This window comes from Sturnira hondurensis, unplaced genomic scaffold (assembly GCF_014824575.4).
Source record: "Sturnira hondurensis isolate 20B ecotype Veracruz unplaced genomic scaffold, ASM1482457v3 Scaffold0021795, whole genome shotgun sequence".
In the NCBI taxonomy this organism is placed as follows: domain Eukaryota; kingdom Metazoa; phylum Chordata; class Mammalia; order Chiroptera; family Phyllostomidae; genus Sturnira; species Sturnira hondurensis.
Genome location: NW_028094426.1, coordinates 4,056,994 through 4,078,138, shown reverse-complemented (window position 1 = coordinate 4,078,138; position 21,145 = coordinate 4,056,994). Strand labels below are relative to the sequence as shown.

At 35.2% G+C, this 21,145-nt stretch overlaps 1 protein-coding gene across 8 annotated transcripts in view; it reads right to left on the bottom strand.

Annotated features, from left to right (window-relative positions):
• Nucleotides 1–21,145, bottom strand: part of SOX5 (SRY-box transcription factor 5) — a 929,721-nt gene that overhangs the window by 364,701 nt on the left and 543,875 nt on the right. For 5 of the 8 annotated variants that reach the window (XM_037033873.1, XM_037033878.1, XM_037033874.1 and 2 more), the window contains exon 1: nucleotides 14,350–14,500. The exons of the other annotated variants lie outside the window; for them this stretch is intronic. In XM_037033873.1, the coding sequence (XP_036889768.1) occupies nucleotides 14,350–14,387 (38 nt within the window). In that variant the 5' untranslated portion in view covers nucleotides 14,388–14,500. Of the gene's footprint in view, nucleotides 1–14,349; nucleotides 14,501–21,145 lie in introns of those variants that run through there. 8 annotated transcript variants of the gene reach the window in all.

Below are 21,145 nucleotides of genomic sequence, written 5' to 3'. Positions count from 1 at the left end.
AACCTGAAAAATTTTAATCTTTCAATTAAAATCTGCTCAAAGGAATAGTAATATATGTTTGGAGCATGTCAAGTTACATATACTTTCTTACTTAACTAGTAAAATGACCTAAATGATGGGAAATAAAATCCCCATTTCATAGGTGAAGAAATTAAGGCATGGCGAATTTACTTAACTTGCAAAAATCATGTAGCTAATAAGTGATGAAGTTGTAAAATAAATATAAGCCTTCTGACTCCAAAGCTCACTGGTAATTATAGTTATATTGTCACTCCTTAGTAAGGTATCAAGAAATTGAGGAAAGCACCAGAAACCAGCAATACCCACACATGAAAATACACTTAAAATATTAAGATTTAATAGAGACTCATGAAACAATTAAAAACTGTATTAAAATATATAAATTTAACAGTCAAGTTGAAAAAATTCATAGAATTAAGCCATGGGGTTTGTCCCTATTCCCAAATGCCTTATTGTTCCCAGGAACCTGCAATCTTTTTATCAGTCACATTATTTTGTTATACCTGATTGAGTTTGCTACTCAAATTTACCAACTTTCCTGCCTGCTACCCAGTAAAATCAGTATGTCATGGCTACAAGTTAAATCAAAGAATTAATGTGCTATTAATTATATCAGTCTTTACCAATTCATCATGAAGTTTTCTATATTAACATCACCGAATAAGATGGTGACCCTAAATACTTAAAAATTACTATACCATAAAGAGGCTTCCTGCCCATTAAGACAGCAAAAACTAATCAGATAGACCCCCTGAGCCTTTGGAGCTAGACTGTATGGGTTTATACCCCAGATCTGCCACTCACTACCTGTGAGAAACCGGGCCACCCTTTGCTTTCCTTCATTTGTGACATCGGGATGACAAATAGGACTCCTGCAACCCTCATTTGGCACACAGTCAGTCCATACTAAGTGTCAGTGGTAACGCTATATCTACACCATGAGTAAATCTCTGTGTGAACAGAGAAAGAGCTCAGACCACAGCTTGGGGATCAATTTTAAAAACTGTATGTAGTTTCAGCTGTGATACAAAAGGGAAACGTATATCCTACCCAACCATGAACTTCTTTAAACCCAGTAGAGAAATTGCAGATAAACAAGGTGGCATTTCAAATAGTAAATATAATTTCCTTTTTTCAAACCTATAATCTCTAAAATAATCCATACATTCTTTAATCAAAAACCTTCCTTTCCAATGTAACTCCATGGGAGTCTGGAGAAACAGACTGTATGCATCGGGTAAAAGATATAACCATTGGTACAAGTCACTGTTACTACTAAGATTTTTGTAAAATGTGATAAAATTTCACCTTCTTGTATAACAAAGCTAAGAAAGAAGACAGTTAATAAAATCTTAAGTCTTTCTGACTCATCGCTGTCCTCCTAAGTTGTGAACTAGTGGAATCTAGATATAGATAAAAGCTTTGATTCTCCTCCCTCCACAGAAAAGGATAAGACAGCACCATCCTGTAGAAATGTAATGTGAGCCACAAATATGAACCCCGCATGTAATCTGAAAGTCTCTAGTTGCCACTTTTAAAAAGTAAAAAGAAAAAGGTGCAAATAACCTTAATAACATTGAAGCCAACATATCCAAATATTATCACTTCAACACATAATCAATATTAAAAAAGCATAAGATATTTTGCATTCTCTCTTTCAAAGTAGGTCCTCAAATTCCAGTGTGTATTTGTGGTTACAGCAAATCTCAATACAGACTAACTGCACTTCAAGTGCTCCCACAGTGGCGTGTGGCTGGTGACTACAATACAGGAAAGCGCAGACATAAAAAATTCTGAGGGTATTTGTTTACCCTTTTCACTAACTCATACACCTCTCCCTCAAGAGGTAAAATGGGCTCAAGATAGCTATGATAATTCATACAATCTAAATAAATCAAGATAAATCTAGATAAATCCTAAAACACATTCTAATAGCTTATTTTCCCCCCAACATTCAAAAATACAAAATGTATTTCAGTTAAAATAAAATAGATGAAATTACTTAGTCAAATTTTTTTTTGCTTATCATGTGCTAAGTGATGGCCTATAATAGCTCTTACCAATGACTCTATAAATTTAAAAGCCTCTGGTATATAATACTTGCCAACATTCTTTTATTGAGGATTTCTTCCATACCTTTAAGGTAGATGAAATGGGTGAAGTAATTAGATTCTGCCTATAATTTACTATCTATGGCATGATTTTCTTTTACGGAACTAGTGAAGAAACAGCACTGGTCTGATTTAATACTATAAATTCAGAACAAATGGGAAAGCATTAAATTCAGAAGTGCTTCTGGACCATTAACTTCCATGCTGATTTGACATGCACCATCGTACTCAGGCAACAGACTCAGGAATAAAACCTATTCCTAAAGCAAACAGTACTTTATCTCATAACCATCTGGGGTGTACATCCTTAGGGCCACTGCATACTCTCATCTGGTATATTTTAATATCTTGAGAGGTACAGCACTAAGACTTACTTTATTAGTGAAACTCATTTTGCCAGGAAAAGAAGACTGACATAGAAGAGATTATAGAGGGAACAAAATTTTGGATAAGGCCCTTGTTTTCATTATTTAGCTGAAGAAAATTGTGGGTTATATACTTTTTCAAACCCTCTGGTTTTTCTAAGGTACCAATAAAAGTGATACCATTCATAACATGGACAGTGGTCTCTTTCATATATCGCCTATAGTCGCAAACTTAAGTGCCAAGCAGATGGTTGAAATCTGTTTTGTATAAAATGTGTGCTTTTTTCCCCCAACTGTGTTCTTTGTATTCATATTCAGCCTAGGTTTTAGCCATCAAAACACTGGCACTATGTCGATCATTAGCAGCATTTTAGACAACTGGCAGCTAAGGTATTCACTGTTCTCCACAAAATGTTCAGCTAATATTTCCCAGATGTATAATTAAGGCAAAAGATCATCTTCTTAAATTGGTATCAGCACTTTGGATGGCTTCTGGATTTCAACAGATTATTTTAGTGGAAAACAATTTTACATCAAAAATAAGGGTTCTTTTTCTCAGATGCTTCTGTTTGTATGTAATACAACTGCTCATGAAAAGAAACCTACTAATTTGCCCAAGCTTCACCTACGGTCTAAGGAATAAGTAGCCTGCTAAGGCAACGCCTCTTGCATCATTTCTACTATAAATTTCTAGGATATATTATATCTGTATCAATAAGTTTCTTATAGCTATTTAAAATGTTCTAGTTTTCAAAGTATTTGTAAAATACTTTAAAAAGCAATAAATGGCATGTGACCTTTTTTAAAATCTTAACAGAAAACCACTCTTTTTTTGTTGTCTAAAAATTTGTTTCATAAAATTATTCAGTATAATGATTATACACAAGTAAATGAATTTCAATTTGCATAGGTTTTAAAGCATAGGAATGAGATAAGTTAGCAAATTCATTATTTAAATACTAGATACATTGATACTTCCAAAAACAGCAGTTAGTGTATCAGATTTCCTATATACAACATGGGAAGAGATCTTTCTTAAAATGTTTTATTATTAACAGTCAGCTGTCAAAAGAAACTATAGCTATATGGCTGCTATTTAGGTACAAGTTACCTGGAATTAGTAATCATAAGTGCATTTAAAATAATTATAGTTGTATTAACTACAAAGTAAAAAATAAATAAATAAATACATTTTTTACATATATTGCTTTATATGATATTTTTCAACTATCAGGCTAGAATGTTATCAAACAAAAATATATAAATTTTATTGAAGTGCTGGTCATTTTATATTTTCCAAAGCATCAAGCTAGTTTTCAAAGTTTGAATTCAGTGGCTTGCATTCAGAAATGAACAAATATTTTTTCTAAATTTTCTAAGTTTAAGATGACTCGTTAACGTTGAGGGATAAATAATGTTATACTCATTCTAAAGTCCATTTTATAGATGTATGGCTAAAACTCAAAGAATCTGAGTGACCTACACATCATTAATTCTTGATTTAGAAACTGTAGGAACAGAGGCCAACTTTGCATATCAGTAAGTGCTGGATGGTATAATATATTAGCAATAAGTTGTCCAACTGAATGATTTCCAGATTTTCTCACTTTTTTAAGAGCAGGATATTTGCACATTTCCTTTTGGTCCTTGTTTTACATGTAGTTCTTGTTCAATAGGCACTTTTCTGTGTGTTTTCACACCCTCTACATCTGTACTAGGAGGATCAAATAACAACAATTCTATATTCCCCAAATCAAAGTGACAGGAATGTAATAAAATAGATATTATAATTATTAATCAAATAATTAATTTTAATATATTGCCAATTCGATTGTTATCCCAAATATGTGAATCTACATTTAAAGCTTATCACTAATTTATACTTCATGATACCATAGTTATATTTTCAAGGTATACATAATAAAGAAGGGCCTTGCATATATATAGTGAAAGATTATGTTACTGATAGTATAACTATAAAATTTTCTGCACACTGGGTCACAAAAACCATTCAATCTGCCGAATGCAGTATGCCAGTGATATTTGGACCTTCTCCTCTAAGATAATATAATTTTGTACATGCACCTTCCACTGGTTGTTCCTGGACTCCTTGCTTCAGAGGATTCAGCATTTCTTCTCTTGAACTGGCCAATCATCAACTGATGTACATTGATGGCTGGCAAGGCCAGATGCTAATGCTAATAATTGTCTACTGTATTTTGAAAACCACTTACAATCTTTCTTTAGACTCCCTCCTTGTAATCTTAGTTGATCATGACATTTTCAAGCCCTGTTTTATTTTTTCATATAAAAACATATACTGCTTGCAGACCCCGTGTTGTCCTAATGTTTCACTCTTTTTTTAATCTTTTAGCTTATCCTTATAAATAGATTTTCAGCACTTTGACCTAAAACACCATTCTCATGCTTTTCATGTTATCCCAGAGTGTCTTGTTCAATAGTCCATATGTAATTTATTTTCCACAATATTTGTAATAGTTGAGGATGGTGATCTGATACACCTAAGAGTTTCAAATACATGAAACTATGAATCTTACCTTTGAAACACATAGCTTCAAAATAGTTCATAGCAAATTTGAGCACTTAATCCTACATAAGAATTATACATACTATTTAGATTTGAAATTCCAAAATATGCTATGGTTACGTGTTCCTGCATGCCACCGCTCAGTTGACAGGTAAGGCGAATTGAGAAGTGGTTCCACATGTTACACTTTGTTACATGAGATACTCTGTCTACAACAAGCTACATAAATTCGAGAATTCTGACCACAATAGTAAAGAGCTAGGGATCTTCCATATGTAGTTCGAAGTGACGAAATTTTGAGATTTTGAGAGAATTTAGAAACAATTCAGCCCATCTTCACAGATGCATAAACTAAAACCCCAAACCTCTTCTCAATCTGTAAGAGAGAAGTAGAACTTATCTTACACCCAGCTAATAACACTTTCTATTATGGTACACTTCCCCCCCAAAAACAGGGCTGCTACTGGCAAATGTATATTTTTACCAAAAAGGAGGACATTTTTCTATGCTTCAGGAGTAAACACTCAAAATCCACAAAAACTGTCATATTTTTATGTATGCTTTAGGCCTCTAACGCTCAACTTTCTCATCTCAATCTGAAGTATCCGATTTTATAAAAGCAAAGTTTAACATACCCAACTTCTTGAATTCAAGTTTTTTACTAAATATGCATGACAATGCCATATTCAGATTTTTAAAGCTGGAAAACTGTTGTAGGTCCTTATAGCTGACGCAAAAGGATTTTGTGTTACAAGTGAAAAAGTAGGAATGGATCTTGTTTGTATTTACATGCAATATTTCTTCCTTTCAAGATTTTCTTCCCTAAACTGCAGCTTCATCAGTGTTCAGTAGAATTTATTCAAAATTCACTTACCCTATAATGAAAAAGTTTCTCCTGAATTCCAAACTTTGCTTATAGGTATGTGTATAGCTATTACATGCCCCCAAATCTTCATATAACTGTTACTGACTCCCAATTATCCTTTAATTTACTTATAAAAGTCTATATATTCTGCTCCTTCACTCTAAATCTTTAAATTGCAATAAGGATCTCCTAGATATGATTTTCTTTTTCGAAGAAAATGCTTTTAAAGCATTAAACATCCCTAAATTGTTTTTAGGTCAAATTAGATCCACTTTATTTTTCCAGTAATGCTAAATTTTCAAGAAACAATTATACTGCCATATTTATATCCCATAATCCTTAGGGCTGTAAAAACAATATCTTTTTTTTGGTTTCCTAAATTCTGGCTATGTTGAGGACTACAGGAAAAAGAAGTTTTTGCCTCAGAAATAGCATTCATAATCTTTGTCCATTCCAAGGTCTTCTATTTGATTAATGGTACTTGGAATATTGCATAAAATTTTCTCCACATCTCAATGACACTATGGTAAAGATGATAATCTGAATCTGATATTGTATATTCAGCTATCACTCATTTTAATTCAAAGGTGAATTAGTGAATGAATAAAAACTAATTTGATTACCAGGTCATTTCTTTCTGTACTGAAGAGTAAGAACACTATATGTTATTTAACAAATCTTCAACATGTCTATTGTAAAACAGATAAAGAAGAAGAAAAGAAAACTATTAACATGATTTATGTGACATCATCCTGCAAACTCTTTTCAAACATATTATGAAACTCAATAGCAAATAAAAAAGGGGGAGGTGTTGAAACAAAGGGATAACAGGAAAGGAGTGAAAAAGTCTTTGAACTTAGTAAAGTATTGCCCAACAAACTCTGGCTCAGGTAAATAACCAAAAGGAAGAGTTGTAGGCAAACAAGTAATAACCTTAACTTAAGAATCAGAATTAAAATGTTTTGAAACTGTGTCATGCAACCTCTATTAACTGTGTATAAAAAATTAATAGCATATATATAGCATTCCTCTTCATTTTGTGTTCTTATGTGAATGCGTGTTTCCCATTTTCGGTGTTTGTGTTTCTTTTTCACTGGATGGCCTTTTATTAGATAAGTATGAGATTGTTTCAAATGCAAAGTCAATGGCTAATATGTAAAAGTCCCACAACCATTTCTCAAACAATCTACCACCTTGGTATCTTCACCCTAATTAACACAAAAATAGAAAATCAAACCAAAATCAGTTCTCCAGTAAATGATTTACTAGATTTCAAAACAAATTTTTATTAAAATGTAGCAGGAAAACATTATTTGAATCTGTATCTTTCTTTTACTACTAGATTTAAAAATTATCAACATGCAAAGTAGGTTAACCCTTCCCTTTCTTTTCTCAATGATGTTTCTAAAGCCCTAAAGGAGAAAACACATCTTTTATGAAATTGCTGATCAGTGTCCCTAACTGACCAGCAAATGACCTAACTCTCTTAAACTTTAAATACAAATCTTACAAGGTTTTGAAGGTATCTTTTGGGGGGACCCTATGAGGTGTACTTCATTTCTTCCAAATACACCTTTTCTCAGTGCAGCTGATTCTTAGGTTTCAATGTGACAAAAATGATTGGGATGGGTAGAGCAGGCGCATATGCATAGAATATAATAAATATGCATCTCTACAATAAGAAACATTAAAAATGAAGCTACTAATACATTTTTAAGAAATATCGTATCTCATGTTTAACATTTTCTTTTCTAAAAAAAAGCATTCTTTCAGAGATGTGAAAGCAGAAATAGAAATGCTGTTACATATGAAAGTTTCAACAGATTTGCTTCCAGAAGCTTTTCTTTATAGTGTTCTCTTACCTACAGTGTATGTTGGCACTGGCAGGTAGCCCTAATTCGTTAGTAGCCAAATTATTTTTGTCCCTGAAGTACGAGAGATCTCCACAGCACATGAATGAGACATGGTTTACTAGTTTACACACATTTTTATAACTCCAAGAAACCAAAAACTCATTCACAAATGCTTTCATTTCAGTAAAGAGAAGGGCTACACAATATCAGAGACATCTATTTTGAATTCCCGGTCCCCATTCTCCAGGAGAAAACGAAAAGAAAAAAAAATCTTATTAACTTCAATAGAGAACTTTGGTCTTCAATGAAAGAAAAATAAACAGCTTTCTATTTGCCATACTCCACATTTCAATTAAGTTGAAATATTTCAGCATAAAGAAGTAAGAAAAAACATTATACTTTAGTAATAAACCTAAATGTCTCCATGTCAAAATGCATCACAACGGCATAGTAGTTTTAGATAATGTGGTTCACAATAACTAGCATCTTCATACTGCATGATCGCCAGCTACATTTATATACTGCTGTACCACCTTCACTAAGTTATAGAGAAACAACAGGAAGATGAAATAAGCAACACTTAGAAATAAACATATAACACAAGTGATGATTCAGCCACAGCAAAAGAAAAAAATATCTCTGAATTTTAAGGCCATGACAAAACTAAAGAGCCAAGTGCCTACAATGTTACTTAGATAAAAGAAAGAGAGATCTAAAATACAATAAGCCAAGTTCAGGTTTGAATTGATTAAAGGTTAGACACTGATTTCAAATGTCTACGAACATCCACAAGCTTTTGTTTTTAATTTTCATTCTGTCATGTTTTATGGGTAAAAAGTCCTTAAACTACCTTGTAATAGATTAATTGCTTTCAAGCTGGGTGACACAAGGGCATAATGACCGGAAAAATAATACAAAAGAGACAGAAAAAGCATGTTAACAAGTTTCTCAACAAACCTGGGTAATTCTCATCAAGTACAGATTAAGGTTCAGTGGTTCCAAACTGGCAGCATTCAAGTTGGGTTCATATTTGGGTTTTTTGTTTTGTTTGTTTTTTTAAACCACCTGTCCTAAAACGACATTGTTTATGCTAATTATCTTTGTTTATGCCACAATTCTGTTTGTTTACTACATTCTTTTAAAATACCATATCCCTATAAACAGTTCTCACCAGAATTCTTCTAAATCTTGTTTCGGTCTGGTCCTTCTCGGCAGCCCACTGAGCAGAATGCAGTTCTACAATGAAGGCGCAAGAGCTGGGAGCAACTTTGAGTCTCTGACTCCTCAGACTGGCAAAGGCAGGGAGTACTGCTGAGGTTTTACTCAGCCTCCAACGGTAAAGGATACTGAACGTGTAGAAATGCAACACTCCCCTATTGGACAAGCAGAACCATACGCCACTGTATCTCCAGAGGAGATGTACAAACTCTCAACTAGTAAGTGAAGAGAAGAATAGATAATACTAAGGGGAAGGGAGTGAAGTTTTCAAACTGCAGGAGAAAACACACAGGGTAAAAAAAAAGATAGAAGAAAGATCTTCTCCTGAGCCGTAATCAGTTCCTGATTAATGAGGAAATATATGGCATTCTCCTAAAGGATATCCAAATAAACGCTTCACCTAAGCAAAAGAATATCAGTCTTTAAAATTTTCTTCTCCAGCAAAATGGCTTAATCGTCTATGTAACAAACACTACGTTAACAATACCACAACATGTATAAACATTCCGATTTTGTATTTAATAAAAATGATGATGATATCAATTGATGGAAAGAAGAATAGAATGAATGAAGCAAGGAAGAACTTATTATGTTTTAGTTCATTTCTGGTTTAACAAAATATTTCCATTAGAAGGATGGTATTTCAGGTTATGGTGAAATCTATGGACATCTTTTTATCTGATTGCCATCATCTGAGTCAGAGACATGACATATTAAATTATATGTGAATTAGTACAAGAGAGACATATTGGTTTATTTCCCAGCCTATTAGTTCACCTCACTGAAATTAGAAGTGAATAATAAATTATAGAAGAAAACAAAAATTAATCAGTTATACTTAACTAATCTATGAAAAGGGATGTGCTCGACCTACACAATACCTATCTGCGTTATGCATATATACTCATTAGGGGGCTGGAGAATTGACAGTGGAAACAATAGACAATAAAAATCAGACTTTTCTATGAATGCAATTTTGTTTTTTTTAAATGCATTATAAATGTAATTCATTTGAAATAGCTTCCAGCCCTGTGGAGGAGTAATGTGCTAAGGTATTAGAATAGAACTTATTATTTGCCTCTCAGGTATGATGCGTGCACTTTAGTTAAAAGCTCCCTAAGAACAGGTAAATACTTTATTGAATGTTTATTATAATTCAGAAATATAAGAAAGAACACACCAATATGTGAAGTAATCATAACATTCACACATTTCTATATCCATTAACCTGCTAAACACTGAGCAGTACACAGTGCCACCTGAGTTAACCCTTAATTGTCCTTGGAGATCAGGCAGGACTCCTGCTAAGTCCTCAGGACAGAACTCCCGTGTGGGCGTGATGGAAGTGTAGTTCGCCCACTGCTTCGGGCAAGCTGCATGCCAAGCTAATATTTCAGCTCAGTTAACTTGCAGCTTATGGAGATGGCGATTAAAATTTATAATCAATGATGGGCACCTTTTCCTTTTATGTACTTATACTACAGAGCATAAGTACATAAAAATAGCAAAATGGACAAAGGCAAATAGCAGAACACCCTGAAAACTTCATATCAAAGTTACAGGTTTACAGTTGCCATTAGGTGACAGAATGTGAACAGGTAAGTTCCCTTCGATTCACAGCGAGAGAGTACCTGCTAACTTGAATGTGCTTATCACATGAGAACAATGATGTTTTTTTTAAGCTTCTAATTAGGTCAAATAAATCTGTCTAGGTTACAAATATTTTATCAATATTGCCAAACTTTAGGTAATTAAAGTAATGTGAATGTCAGAGATATTCTTGTAGACCGCTAATAGCAATTTGCCATGGTAGCTTAACAAATTAGTTTGTCACAATACCTGCTGTATATTTGTTTCTTCAGAAAAACAGTTAAAAGTTTCTTAATGTGAAAAAATGATCTTTAGTTAACATGACCACAAGTAACTGTGATAGGCATTTAAGTTAAATATATTACATCTTCATTAGAGAAGGTTTTACTCTTGCAGAGGTGTCTCCGACACGCAGAACACAGGCAGCCTGTGGTCTGCACCCGTTTTGAGAGAAGCAGCCAAATAGGTGATACTATGAACTTCATTGGCCACATCCTAGTCTATTCAATCCCAATTTTTCTATTTATTATCAAACTTTTTCTTAAGCAGTCATCTTCCACTTGCTTTTTACTTAAGCCTCTAGTATAGAGCAATCAGAAAGTGACAAGTAGCTTAGTCATAACACTACCAACATTATCAAATGGAATAAATATAAAAGAAATGAACAGCATCCTGATGGGACCAAAATGACTTTTTTTTAATTAATCAGAAACAAATATTGATATTTAAGGCCAATTTTTTCATATTTTTATTTTAGAGAAATGAAGAAATAGATGGGATTCTTAAAGGACAAATCTTAACTCACAGTGTTTTATTACTTATTTTCAAATAAATACGTAATTTCACTGTCTTCTCTTAAAATTTGTTAGGAGAGTCCATGCATTCATTCTAATGACGCTGTTACTAGCATTTAGACCATGTTGCCAATTGTGTCTCCTCTAAGCTGCATGACCTAAAAGACTTTGCTTACAAACAATTCCTTAGAACATACTTCGCCTATTCATGTCCCACCTGAGAATGGTGTTTTTCATTCATCATACCCAGTTATGACAATAATGCTTGAACACAAAAATAAAAGACTGTGATTCCTTTACTTTGCAGAATCACTGTTTAATCTGCTCTACCTCCTGAGTGTTTTTTTAACAGACAATAAAACTGTTACTACAGCTGAATCAGTTAACTGCTTATTAGACTGAGAGTATTGACCACGCACATTTCTAGGGCTACAAACACACGCATAACAAATCTCAATCCAAATTTTGATCCTGATACTTAAGTTTTGAATATTCCTTAAAGTTCCAACTAGCCTACAGGTTGCACAGAATAATAGAAGATGGACACAACTGTACCAATGATATTAGAAAAAAGATCACCTAAAACTTCCAAAATACATCAACCCCTAGCAATTTGTTTATATCCTCTAGAACAAAGTTCTCTATTTCATAAAGAAATTTTGAAGTCTTTTTTTCAGATTTCTGACTAAGTTCGAGTGAACAACTTACCTATAGCAGGTGAATAAATAGAATAAAAATCAGCACTTGGTTGAAATAACCTACTTATTCAAAGAAGGTTGCAAATACATGAAAAGGGAAAAATAACTGACTGTGATAGTATAGTTATAAAATATATCTCTCCTTTGGAGAATATAAATATTCAATATTGAAACTGCAAGATATATACTCTATGTGGATGACTACACACACACACACATACACACACTCACCCATGCAAATTGAATGTAAACTAGTAACAATTTACTGAGATTTTTGTATATTTCACCAAGTATAACCACAGGGGAAATTATTAAGAAATTTTATAGTATATGACAGTTTCCAAAATTATTTTATCTGCTAATATTTACAAATATGCTGTCTATACTAACAACTCTATTGATTATCACTTGCTTATTTAATTAGCCAGTTAGAAAAGTATGCCTCTGGGTGAGCCCCCCCCACCCCCCAAAAAAAGAAAAGGGGAAAAAAGATAATCTCACTAGGTAGAAAAAAATCGTTAAGAGATTTGACCATCAGAATAGAAGAGGGAAAGTTTAGTTTAAAAAGAGATAACCGAAAAAACACAAATAAAGTCCACAGCAGGAAAGCTTGCCTATACAGAGAAATAGGCTACAGCCTGTTAATATGTAACTACCTTTTTATAAGAAGAGTCTGTTAACACGCTTCAGAATCAGACTCAGAGTTTTATTTCCAAAAAGTATAGAGTTGAAGAATACTGTCATTTAACTGCTACTCTGCACACATGCTGGAAAACTTACTGTGGTGTATTAACAAACTGCTACATGAAGCAATAGTGTGTTCCAATATTAATAACTTCAACATCTACATATGAAATCGGCTGCATTTGCAAACAAAACCTTTTTAAAGAGCTAATACATAGAACTTTGAAGAGACAAATTCAAACTATTAACAAAGCTCAATCATTTACTGAAATTATCTAGTGAGGATTCACCTTAATTTAAAAAAAAAAGGTGAAGAGGAAATGAAAGAAAGAAGACAGTATTAAAGTATATATGTTAGCTATTTTACTTTCTTCCCTGATCTGATAATGGCTTCTGTAATATTTGGTCACATTCAAGTATTATTTTATTCCCAATATCCTTCTCTTCTATTGCTTTATTCTAGAATGTTTTAATCTTTGTCCTTTCTTTTTTCATCTTTTCATATCAAATTCAGTTGTTTGAGCGATGAACAGCTTGACTTAGCATATTTTTAACCAGCTGGTCTAGCACCTAGCTTGCATTGCATAGTCAGATACAACAAATGTTTATACAGAAGGTAGCTTTCATGAAATTGGAAAAAAAAAGCCAGGGTATCATGCATCCTGGCTTTTTTTAGCTATTTTTTAATTCACCATACAGAATACAAAGTTTGAATTCTTTTTAATGGCAAACAAAATTCTATTTATAGTTCTAAAAATGAACTTATGCTGGGATAAGAACTCAAATTTAAAAATTGCAATGTGTACTTATAGGAACACTAAGAGGACTAAAATTCTTTCAAAGCCCTGCTTTACTTGCAATAACATCAAATGAAAAGATGTTGCACGTATTTCTACTTAATTACAAATACACTTATCCCATCATAGCAACAGGAGAACATGGAGTAAATCACAATTTACTTTAAGACAGCCAGTGCAAAAAGTGGCCGCGTAAACTTAGAAAGAGATCATCACTATTTCCCCCTCTTTTGACATTTCAAAAGCAATCCACTAATGGAGTGCTGTGATGTTAAATATTCTTTTAAAAGAATCTGCTCTCTTATATCAACAAAAGGTCATGTGCTTTACTGAGTAGCTTCCAAAGTTTTACGGAAGGATCAAATAGGAACTTACAGCCTCCGTTTAACCACCACTAAAATCTTCTGTCACCCCAGGAATTGCCAGGCAGAGATGTTGAAAATGGTTAACACTCTGCACAAAAGCATTTTCAAAGGTGTAGAAGGGAAGGAAAATATCAATGAAGGAAGAAAGTAAGAGAGTGAATGAGAAAGAGAAAAGCTGCGAGTGGGGGGAGAGAGAGATGCTTAATGTTCATTTAATTTCCTGTTATAGGACGCAACCGAAAAACATTGAGATCTCGGAGACTTTACAAATCAGTTCAATTGGGTCCGGGCAATCACCACAAAAATCAGCTAAGAAGCTTGCAGAAACCCTGGCTAAAGGCTTTTCTAACAAACAGGGGAGCATCTTCCAACTGATTCAGAGCCGACTGTAAAAGGGGAGAGTTGTACTTCAATATATTAGGGGTAAAAACTGTACTCACCTTTCAAACTCCTGAGGTAAATCAGGGTCAGTAAGCATGCTGGAAAAGCACAATTTCCCTTTGTCACAGCAGCCACCTATGATCGTCTCCAACTGAACCTGTCAAGTGAGTCCAAACCTTCTGAACCAATTGATTTTCTCTCTCTCTCTCCCTCTCTCTCTCTCTCTCTCTCTCTCTCTCTCTCTCTCTCTCTCTCCCTCTCTCTGTCTCAATCTCTCTCTCTCCCCCCTCGTCCCCCTCCCTTCCCTAGGACTCCTTGACCAGTCTCTTAAAGGGGTAGCGCACTTCCAGCACGGGGTCTGGCTGCTCCCCCTGCACGGAGCCGCACGCTCGCTCAGGCTGCAGAGCACTAGACAACCTCAGGATGCCTGTCCTTTCCTTTGAATTCCCTCTTCCAGACATCACCGAATGTGAGGAGTCAACTCATGTAACACATCTCCCATACTCTCCTCTAAACAACATAAGTCCTCTTTCCCTCTCTCTCTCTCTCTCTCTCTCTCTCTCTCTATCTCTCTCCCATATACACACACCGGTAGATTTTTTTAAATGCATTTGCTGCTGATTAAAAGAGAAACCTGTATACTAGCAGAATTGATTAAACTGCATTATTAACTTATTAAGCAAAGAAATGATAGTAATCGCATTTTACACAAAGAATTGTTATTCCTTTTCACCCCTTTCTAGGCTCTCTAGAGCACACACGGAAACACACACACATACACGCACACACTCACACACAACAATCAGGCATTGTTCTGAGGGAAGAAAAGCAACTTTGACAGATTGAAATATAGCAGAGGCCCCTTCAAGGAAACCTGTAAACAACTTGTCACTCACTCTGTCGGTCTCACTGTTAGCTCCTGCTTTCCACAAAGTGGTGCGAACGTCCTGGCAACCCAACCAAAGTTTCCTGAGCTCCAAACTCCATAAAACACGACGTGCGATGTGGAGGGGAATAGGTATCCACATGCCAAAATAATACGCACACACAAACACACACAGCCACGAGGGGACAAGAAGCACAAGCCAAACGCCCAAAAATGAAAATGAAAAGATGGGGCTCGGAAACTGTCCTGCTTGGGCTCGCCGAGGAGGTCAGGGGTAGGACGCGCTCCCCTGGCTGTGGGTCTCTTTAATTTCCTCTGGCCAAGCAGCCACAGATAACAAGGTGGACGAACTATGGCTTTACAGACCCTAAGCTGGCTGGCAAGGCACAGCCTCCATAGCAGTTCCAATTATCTAGATAAAAATCTGGCAGGCGAGGAAGGTAATCAGGTAATGCACCTTTGACATGAAATGACAGAGGCACATGCACACAGAGACACTTACACAGACACGCATGCAGAGACGGTGGCTGCCCCGTGCACTGCAGCATCTGGTCAGGGAGTGAGCACACACTCACCAACACGAGATAGTGTGCATTCTTCACACACACACACACACACACACACACACTCAGTCACACACGCTCTCCACTCCTACTGGGAGGGTTCATTCTGCACAAAAGGCTACATTACAGAGCCCGCCCCAATAAGGGAAAGAGAGAAAAAAAAGCCTTCCATTGTTGAGAGGGCAGGTCAGTTGATTAGATTTTCTGTGGAGAATTCCACGAGGAAATTCCCTTCAAAGCCGAAGTGATTAACTGGGGGCTATTCTGGAAATGGAGCAGACAATGGCTCAATAGTCTGCACAGCCAATGTCCAGGCTGGCACTGAACTCACTTTAAAAAAAAATAAAAGCCAGACTCCCTGTTCTTTTCCACACATTCCCCCCCCAACCCCCTCCACTCCTTCCAACTTCCCCTCCCAAGTCCTTTTATTTTGCAGCTGGACAACATTAAGGGCCTTTAAAACCACAAGGCTTGACCCCACAGCAGTTTGATTAGGTCCCACTTTTTTTTCCCCTGGCGACAGGCAGACAGTAAGTTTACTTTCCTAGACATACACGATGTGGCACCATGCACATGTTCCAGATATCAAGATCAATGACTAACCTTCGAATATTAATAAATTTATTCTTCCAGCAAAGCTTATATATTTGTTGACAAAGTTGATAATAACTTAATAAGGAGAATCATCATTCACCGGGTATCCTAAAAATAAATGTATGTCTACTACAAAGTCAATGTGGAATAAGATTTAAGCATGTCACTATGGAGTTAAGACACTAACAAAACAGAGAATTATGACCCACCCTGAAAAAGCTGTTAAGAAGGGATGTGGCAAAAATGACTGGATGCTGACACGATTTTCATTTGCAGCAGTTGGGGAAGGGGGAAGGGTATTACTCACTATTCTTTCTTGTCGTTAGCCTCGAATTATTTTTTATTACAGCAACAACCCACTCCTACAGAGGAAACTGAGCAAATTGTTGTATTTATTCAAATATCTGGGTTTTTTTTCAGCCCTTCTGAGACCTACAATTTGATACACTCTAATTAATAAAGTCTACAAAAAAATAAATGTTTTCTATTGTTAGTATTGTTTATGGGAATTAGGGAATGGTAGCTGCATGGCTACTACATACCCTTTAAAAATAGTTTTTGTAAAAAAAAAATTCTAATGAGAGAATCCTGTTTCCTCTTATATAAATAGAGAAAAATGAAGGAGGGAGGTAAGTTACAGGGGCGATGGGAGCTGGAGTCAGGAAAAGGAGGAGGCGGTGAGGAGAGGATGCAGGGAGAGCACAAGGAGACACAGTGGCAGCATGAAGATAGAAACAAAGATAATGGCCATAAGGCAGGATGCTGAGATCCGTATGGTCCCAGCTGCTGTCTTGCTACAGCTAGTACCTCTGGTTGTTTCTCTGAAACTCTAATCCAGAAGGTCAGCGGAGCAGGTAGGAAAGAGAGTAGGAGTGCTCCAGGACAACTATAATATAACAAAAAGATGCCCGTGTCAGAATCTTCCTTGTCTTTGGTTCTGTTTTTATAGGTACTTAGTATATGGATGTGGAAGTACACATATGCCCAATAAACACAAAGCATATACAGGAAAATAGTAAATGGTCTGGAAGTCAGGTTAAGACCTCAACATATAAACATTACTGTAGTCATTCAAAAACAAATTATTTCTTGCACAATCACCGCTGCTGAACAATCTGACATAAAGTGGGAACTAGACAGAAAATTTGCCAAACATAATAATGATCATTTTAATAATGGTACTTTGAAGTAGTAGAACTCTCCAGCTAATAAGGAATTTTGGTCACATAGATTAGCTCATGGATCATATGCAGCACAGGAAAAAAGGGGTTACGTGTACCTCTAAGTTCCCCAGTATTTAAACTTGGGCAAAAGGGATTTAAAGTCGTACAACTGGTTAGTGGTCCATTTGTTACTTGAAGCCAGGTCTTATTTTGCTTGTGATACCATACACAAAATAAAATAACACTCCAGAATTTAGAGCTGAATGAAAATCCCAAGAAGGTACTCACTTTTTAAGTGACATAAAAGGCTTTCAAATAATTGCTAATGAAATTAAATTTGATATAATCTCATTGGCATGAAGTTAGTACTGTATTTGATGGTTGAATGGAATAAATATTTTTAAATGTAGCTCTCTTGGCCATAAAAGTTTTCTTTCATTTGAATTCTATATTACAAATTAGAATTTCTATAAGATTTAGAATGTCAGCCAAAGATAAGGCAGTTCCAAAATGTTCTCATCAAATCTTATCATTGGCAATTTCATTAAAGGATTGAATTGATCTAATTGATCCAATGACGAATGTTACATTGCTGTTATAAACTTATTTTACATTAAATGTTAAAATGTTGAAATATTAAACATGTTCATGACTACCATATAATACGTGTTAAATAAAATCATATTTTTTATCCATTACCTAAAAATTTTAACATAATCAGTTGGTTATGTATTTAGTATTCTCTACATAGGAATTATTAACATTGGAATATGATTGTGCTATTATACCATTATACCATTATAAGTAGATCTCCAGTAGGTTTCATAATATCTGTAGATTAAAATACACTTCAGCATTCACTGAACATCTATTAAATGCTTAGCAATATGTTAAGTACTAAGACTTTAAAAAACTATTCAAGAAAAATTTGTGACAAATCTCCTATGTATGATCGAAATCCAAATTGTTTCATGCCCAAACCCTCTAAAGCAAATATGTCAAGAAAAGTTACAACCAAAATAAATAAGCAAATAAATAAAAAACAATGATGAGAACTTAATTGAATCATAATTAAATGAGTGGGAAATATGAAAATGATCTACAAATGCAAATATAAAAATATAAATACATCTTCTTAGAAGACTAGAGCACAAACTACAACATAAACCTATTAAAATTACTTTTCATTTAATGAATCTCTGTGACGCTGCTGCATTAGTATTACGGAAAACGAAATGAACTTAGAAACGTGTGCTTTTGAGCTCATGTTTTTTCCACTGCAAATATAAACAGGAGGCTCACACAGGCTAAGGAAACGTAAGATGTGGTACTGAGCGCTGCTGGAGAATTCTCAAAGAGAATACAGGAACTTTTAAGATCATGAGCAGACTATTTCCAAATTTCACCACTTACAGGTATTGTTTTACGCGAGCATTTCTAATATTTCTCTCATTTAAAAGGAACTATTTTCTGTTGCCATTAGGTTGGTTGTTTTAAGAGAATTGTAAATGTTTTCTGTTGTAATAACTGAAATTTAAATATATGCTACTTTAATATTTGATGTATGTTCCTACCATCAATCTTTAGTTTTTTCATTTTATGAAATTTGAAAGGCTATTTTTGAGAAACAAAACTTTTAGTGTTACAGTCACAATGAGTTTAAAGCAAATCAGTGTCAGGTGGTACAAAATTGTATTGAATTAACCTGACACAGAGGCATGAAGGACATTTTCACTTATGTTTTTGTCAACTTACTGTATTATTCTCCTTACTTTGTCACAAAAAAACATTAAAAAAGAACCTTCCACTTAAAAAAAGAGAGATCACTGACCTAATATGTGCAGCTTTAAACTTTTAGTCTTGTCATTGAAAGTCAATAGCCTATCTTTTTCATTTCTAATTTTTATTTACTTTTAACTTTATTTTTATTGTTGACACTATTACGTGTCTCCACTCCCCCATTTTGCCCACCCACACCAAGGCCCCACCTCCTCCTCGCTAGCCTTAACCTTCCATCGCCCAGTCCATTCCTTCCCCATCCCTTCTAACTTCTATTTTCTTTTTTGAAATACCTAAACTTCAATTCTCTACATCATTTATGCCCAAGAATTGGCACACAAGCCCACTTAGGGTATTGTCAATTAGTTAGTTACTTCACTGGTTAGTTAATTAGAATATAAATATGAATTGTCCTCAAATCACATATTTGACCAACTAGTACTGTTCAAGAACAAACTAAAAATGTGTTCACTTTAGAAACTCTAGTCTCATAAATTTCTGAAAGGGATGATGTCATTCCCAATAATACGTGCCACTGATTGATATCTTACTCTTTATTACCTTCAGAATAATTTGAAGAAATTTTTTAAAAACATTTTACTTTTTAGGGCTTTCTACAAGTCACTGTGATGCATATAAAATAAAATTATCTCATTTATCTCATATTCAAAACTACAATAGGAGATATGAGTAGTGTTATCCCAAGTAAAAATGAGGCAAGTAAGGCCCTGGCTGGTGTAGCTCAGTGGATTGAGCGCAGGCCTTCGAACAACACCGATCACGGTTCGATTCCCAGTCAGGGCACATGCCTGGGTTGCAGGCCAGTTCCTGGCAGCGGACACACCAGAAGCAACCATACATTGATATTTCTCTCCCTCTCTCCTTCCCTTCCCCCTCTAAAGGTAAATAAGTAAAATCTTTAAAAAACCCCACACATTTGGAAAAAAAAACTGGTTTTGGCTACCAAACAGTAATTTCTCCACCTGGAAATGAATCCACGGAGCACACTACACTGACATTTTATTGTAAATGAGACAACAGCACAGTGAGTAGTAGCACCATGACCTTGGTAAAACACAGCTTGGATTCTTACTTATTATGTTATTTCTGCAAAATATTTTAGGACACGTCTTTCAACAAACTTTTCCCACTGTAGATGTATGTATTTCTTGACACTAATTAATTAGAGCAGAAATAAGAGCTAAAACTGGGTAACTGGGAAACCATTTGGACACTTAGCTTCATTTTTAAGTTGATTATACTTATCTATTCTCTATATTCTCCTGTGATAGCTTACTAAGCCACAAGTAAATCTTATTCATAGTAAATGAGAATGTTGCCCCTTGACAATGTTCAGTGTGCTTCTATCTAGAATAGCACAGAAAGAATTATGGCTAAGGAAGTTAGCAGGCCTGTGCTCTAAGCTAGGAGTCCCCACCCCTCAAGCCCAGGACCAGTACAGGTCTGTGGCCTGTTAGGAAGGGGGCTTGGAGGGAAGCTCCTCTGAGCTCCGCCTGCAGTCTCTGCCCTCCCAGCCCTTCACCTGGTCCACAGCAGGAGGTGAGTGGCAGGTGAGAGACAGAGAGAAAAGAGGCTAGCCTTAGCCCCTCCTCCTTGTCTGTGGGAAAACCAGTCCCTGGTGCCAAAAAGGTTGGGGACCCTGCTCTAAAGAGAGGCTATATTCCTTCCTAACGAGTCATGTGGTCTCGCCTAAGTCTGACATCTCAGGAAAGATGAGTTTTAAGGTCCTTTTCACTCTCAAATTCTGATTCAATAACTGCTTCTTTGATGAGTCAGTTTATAATTTGCAAAATAAAATTTCTTACCCTTCTCACTTTAAACTGGTTACAGAGGTTTTAAAAAAATTTTA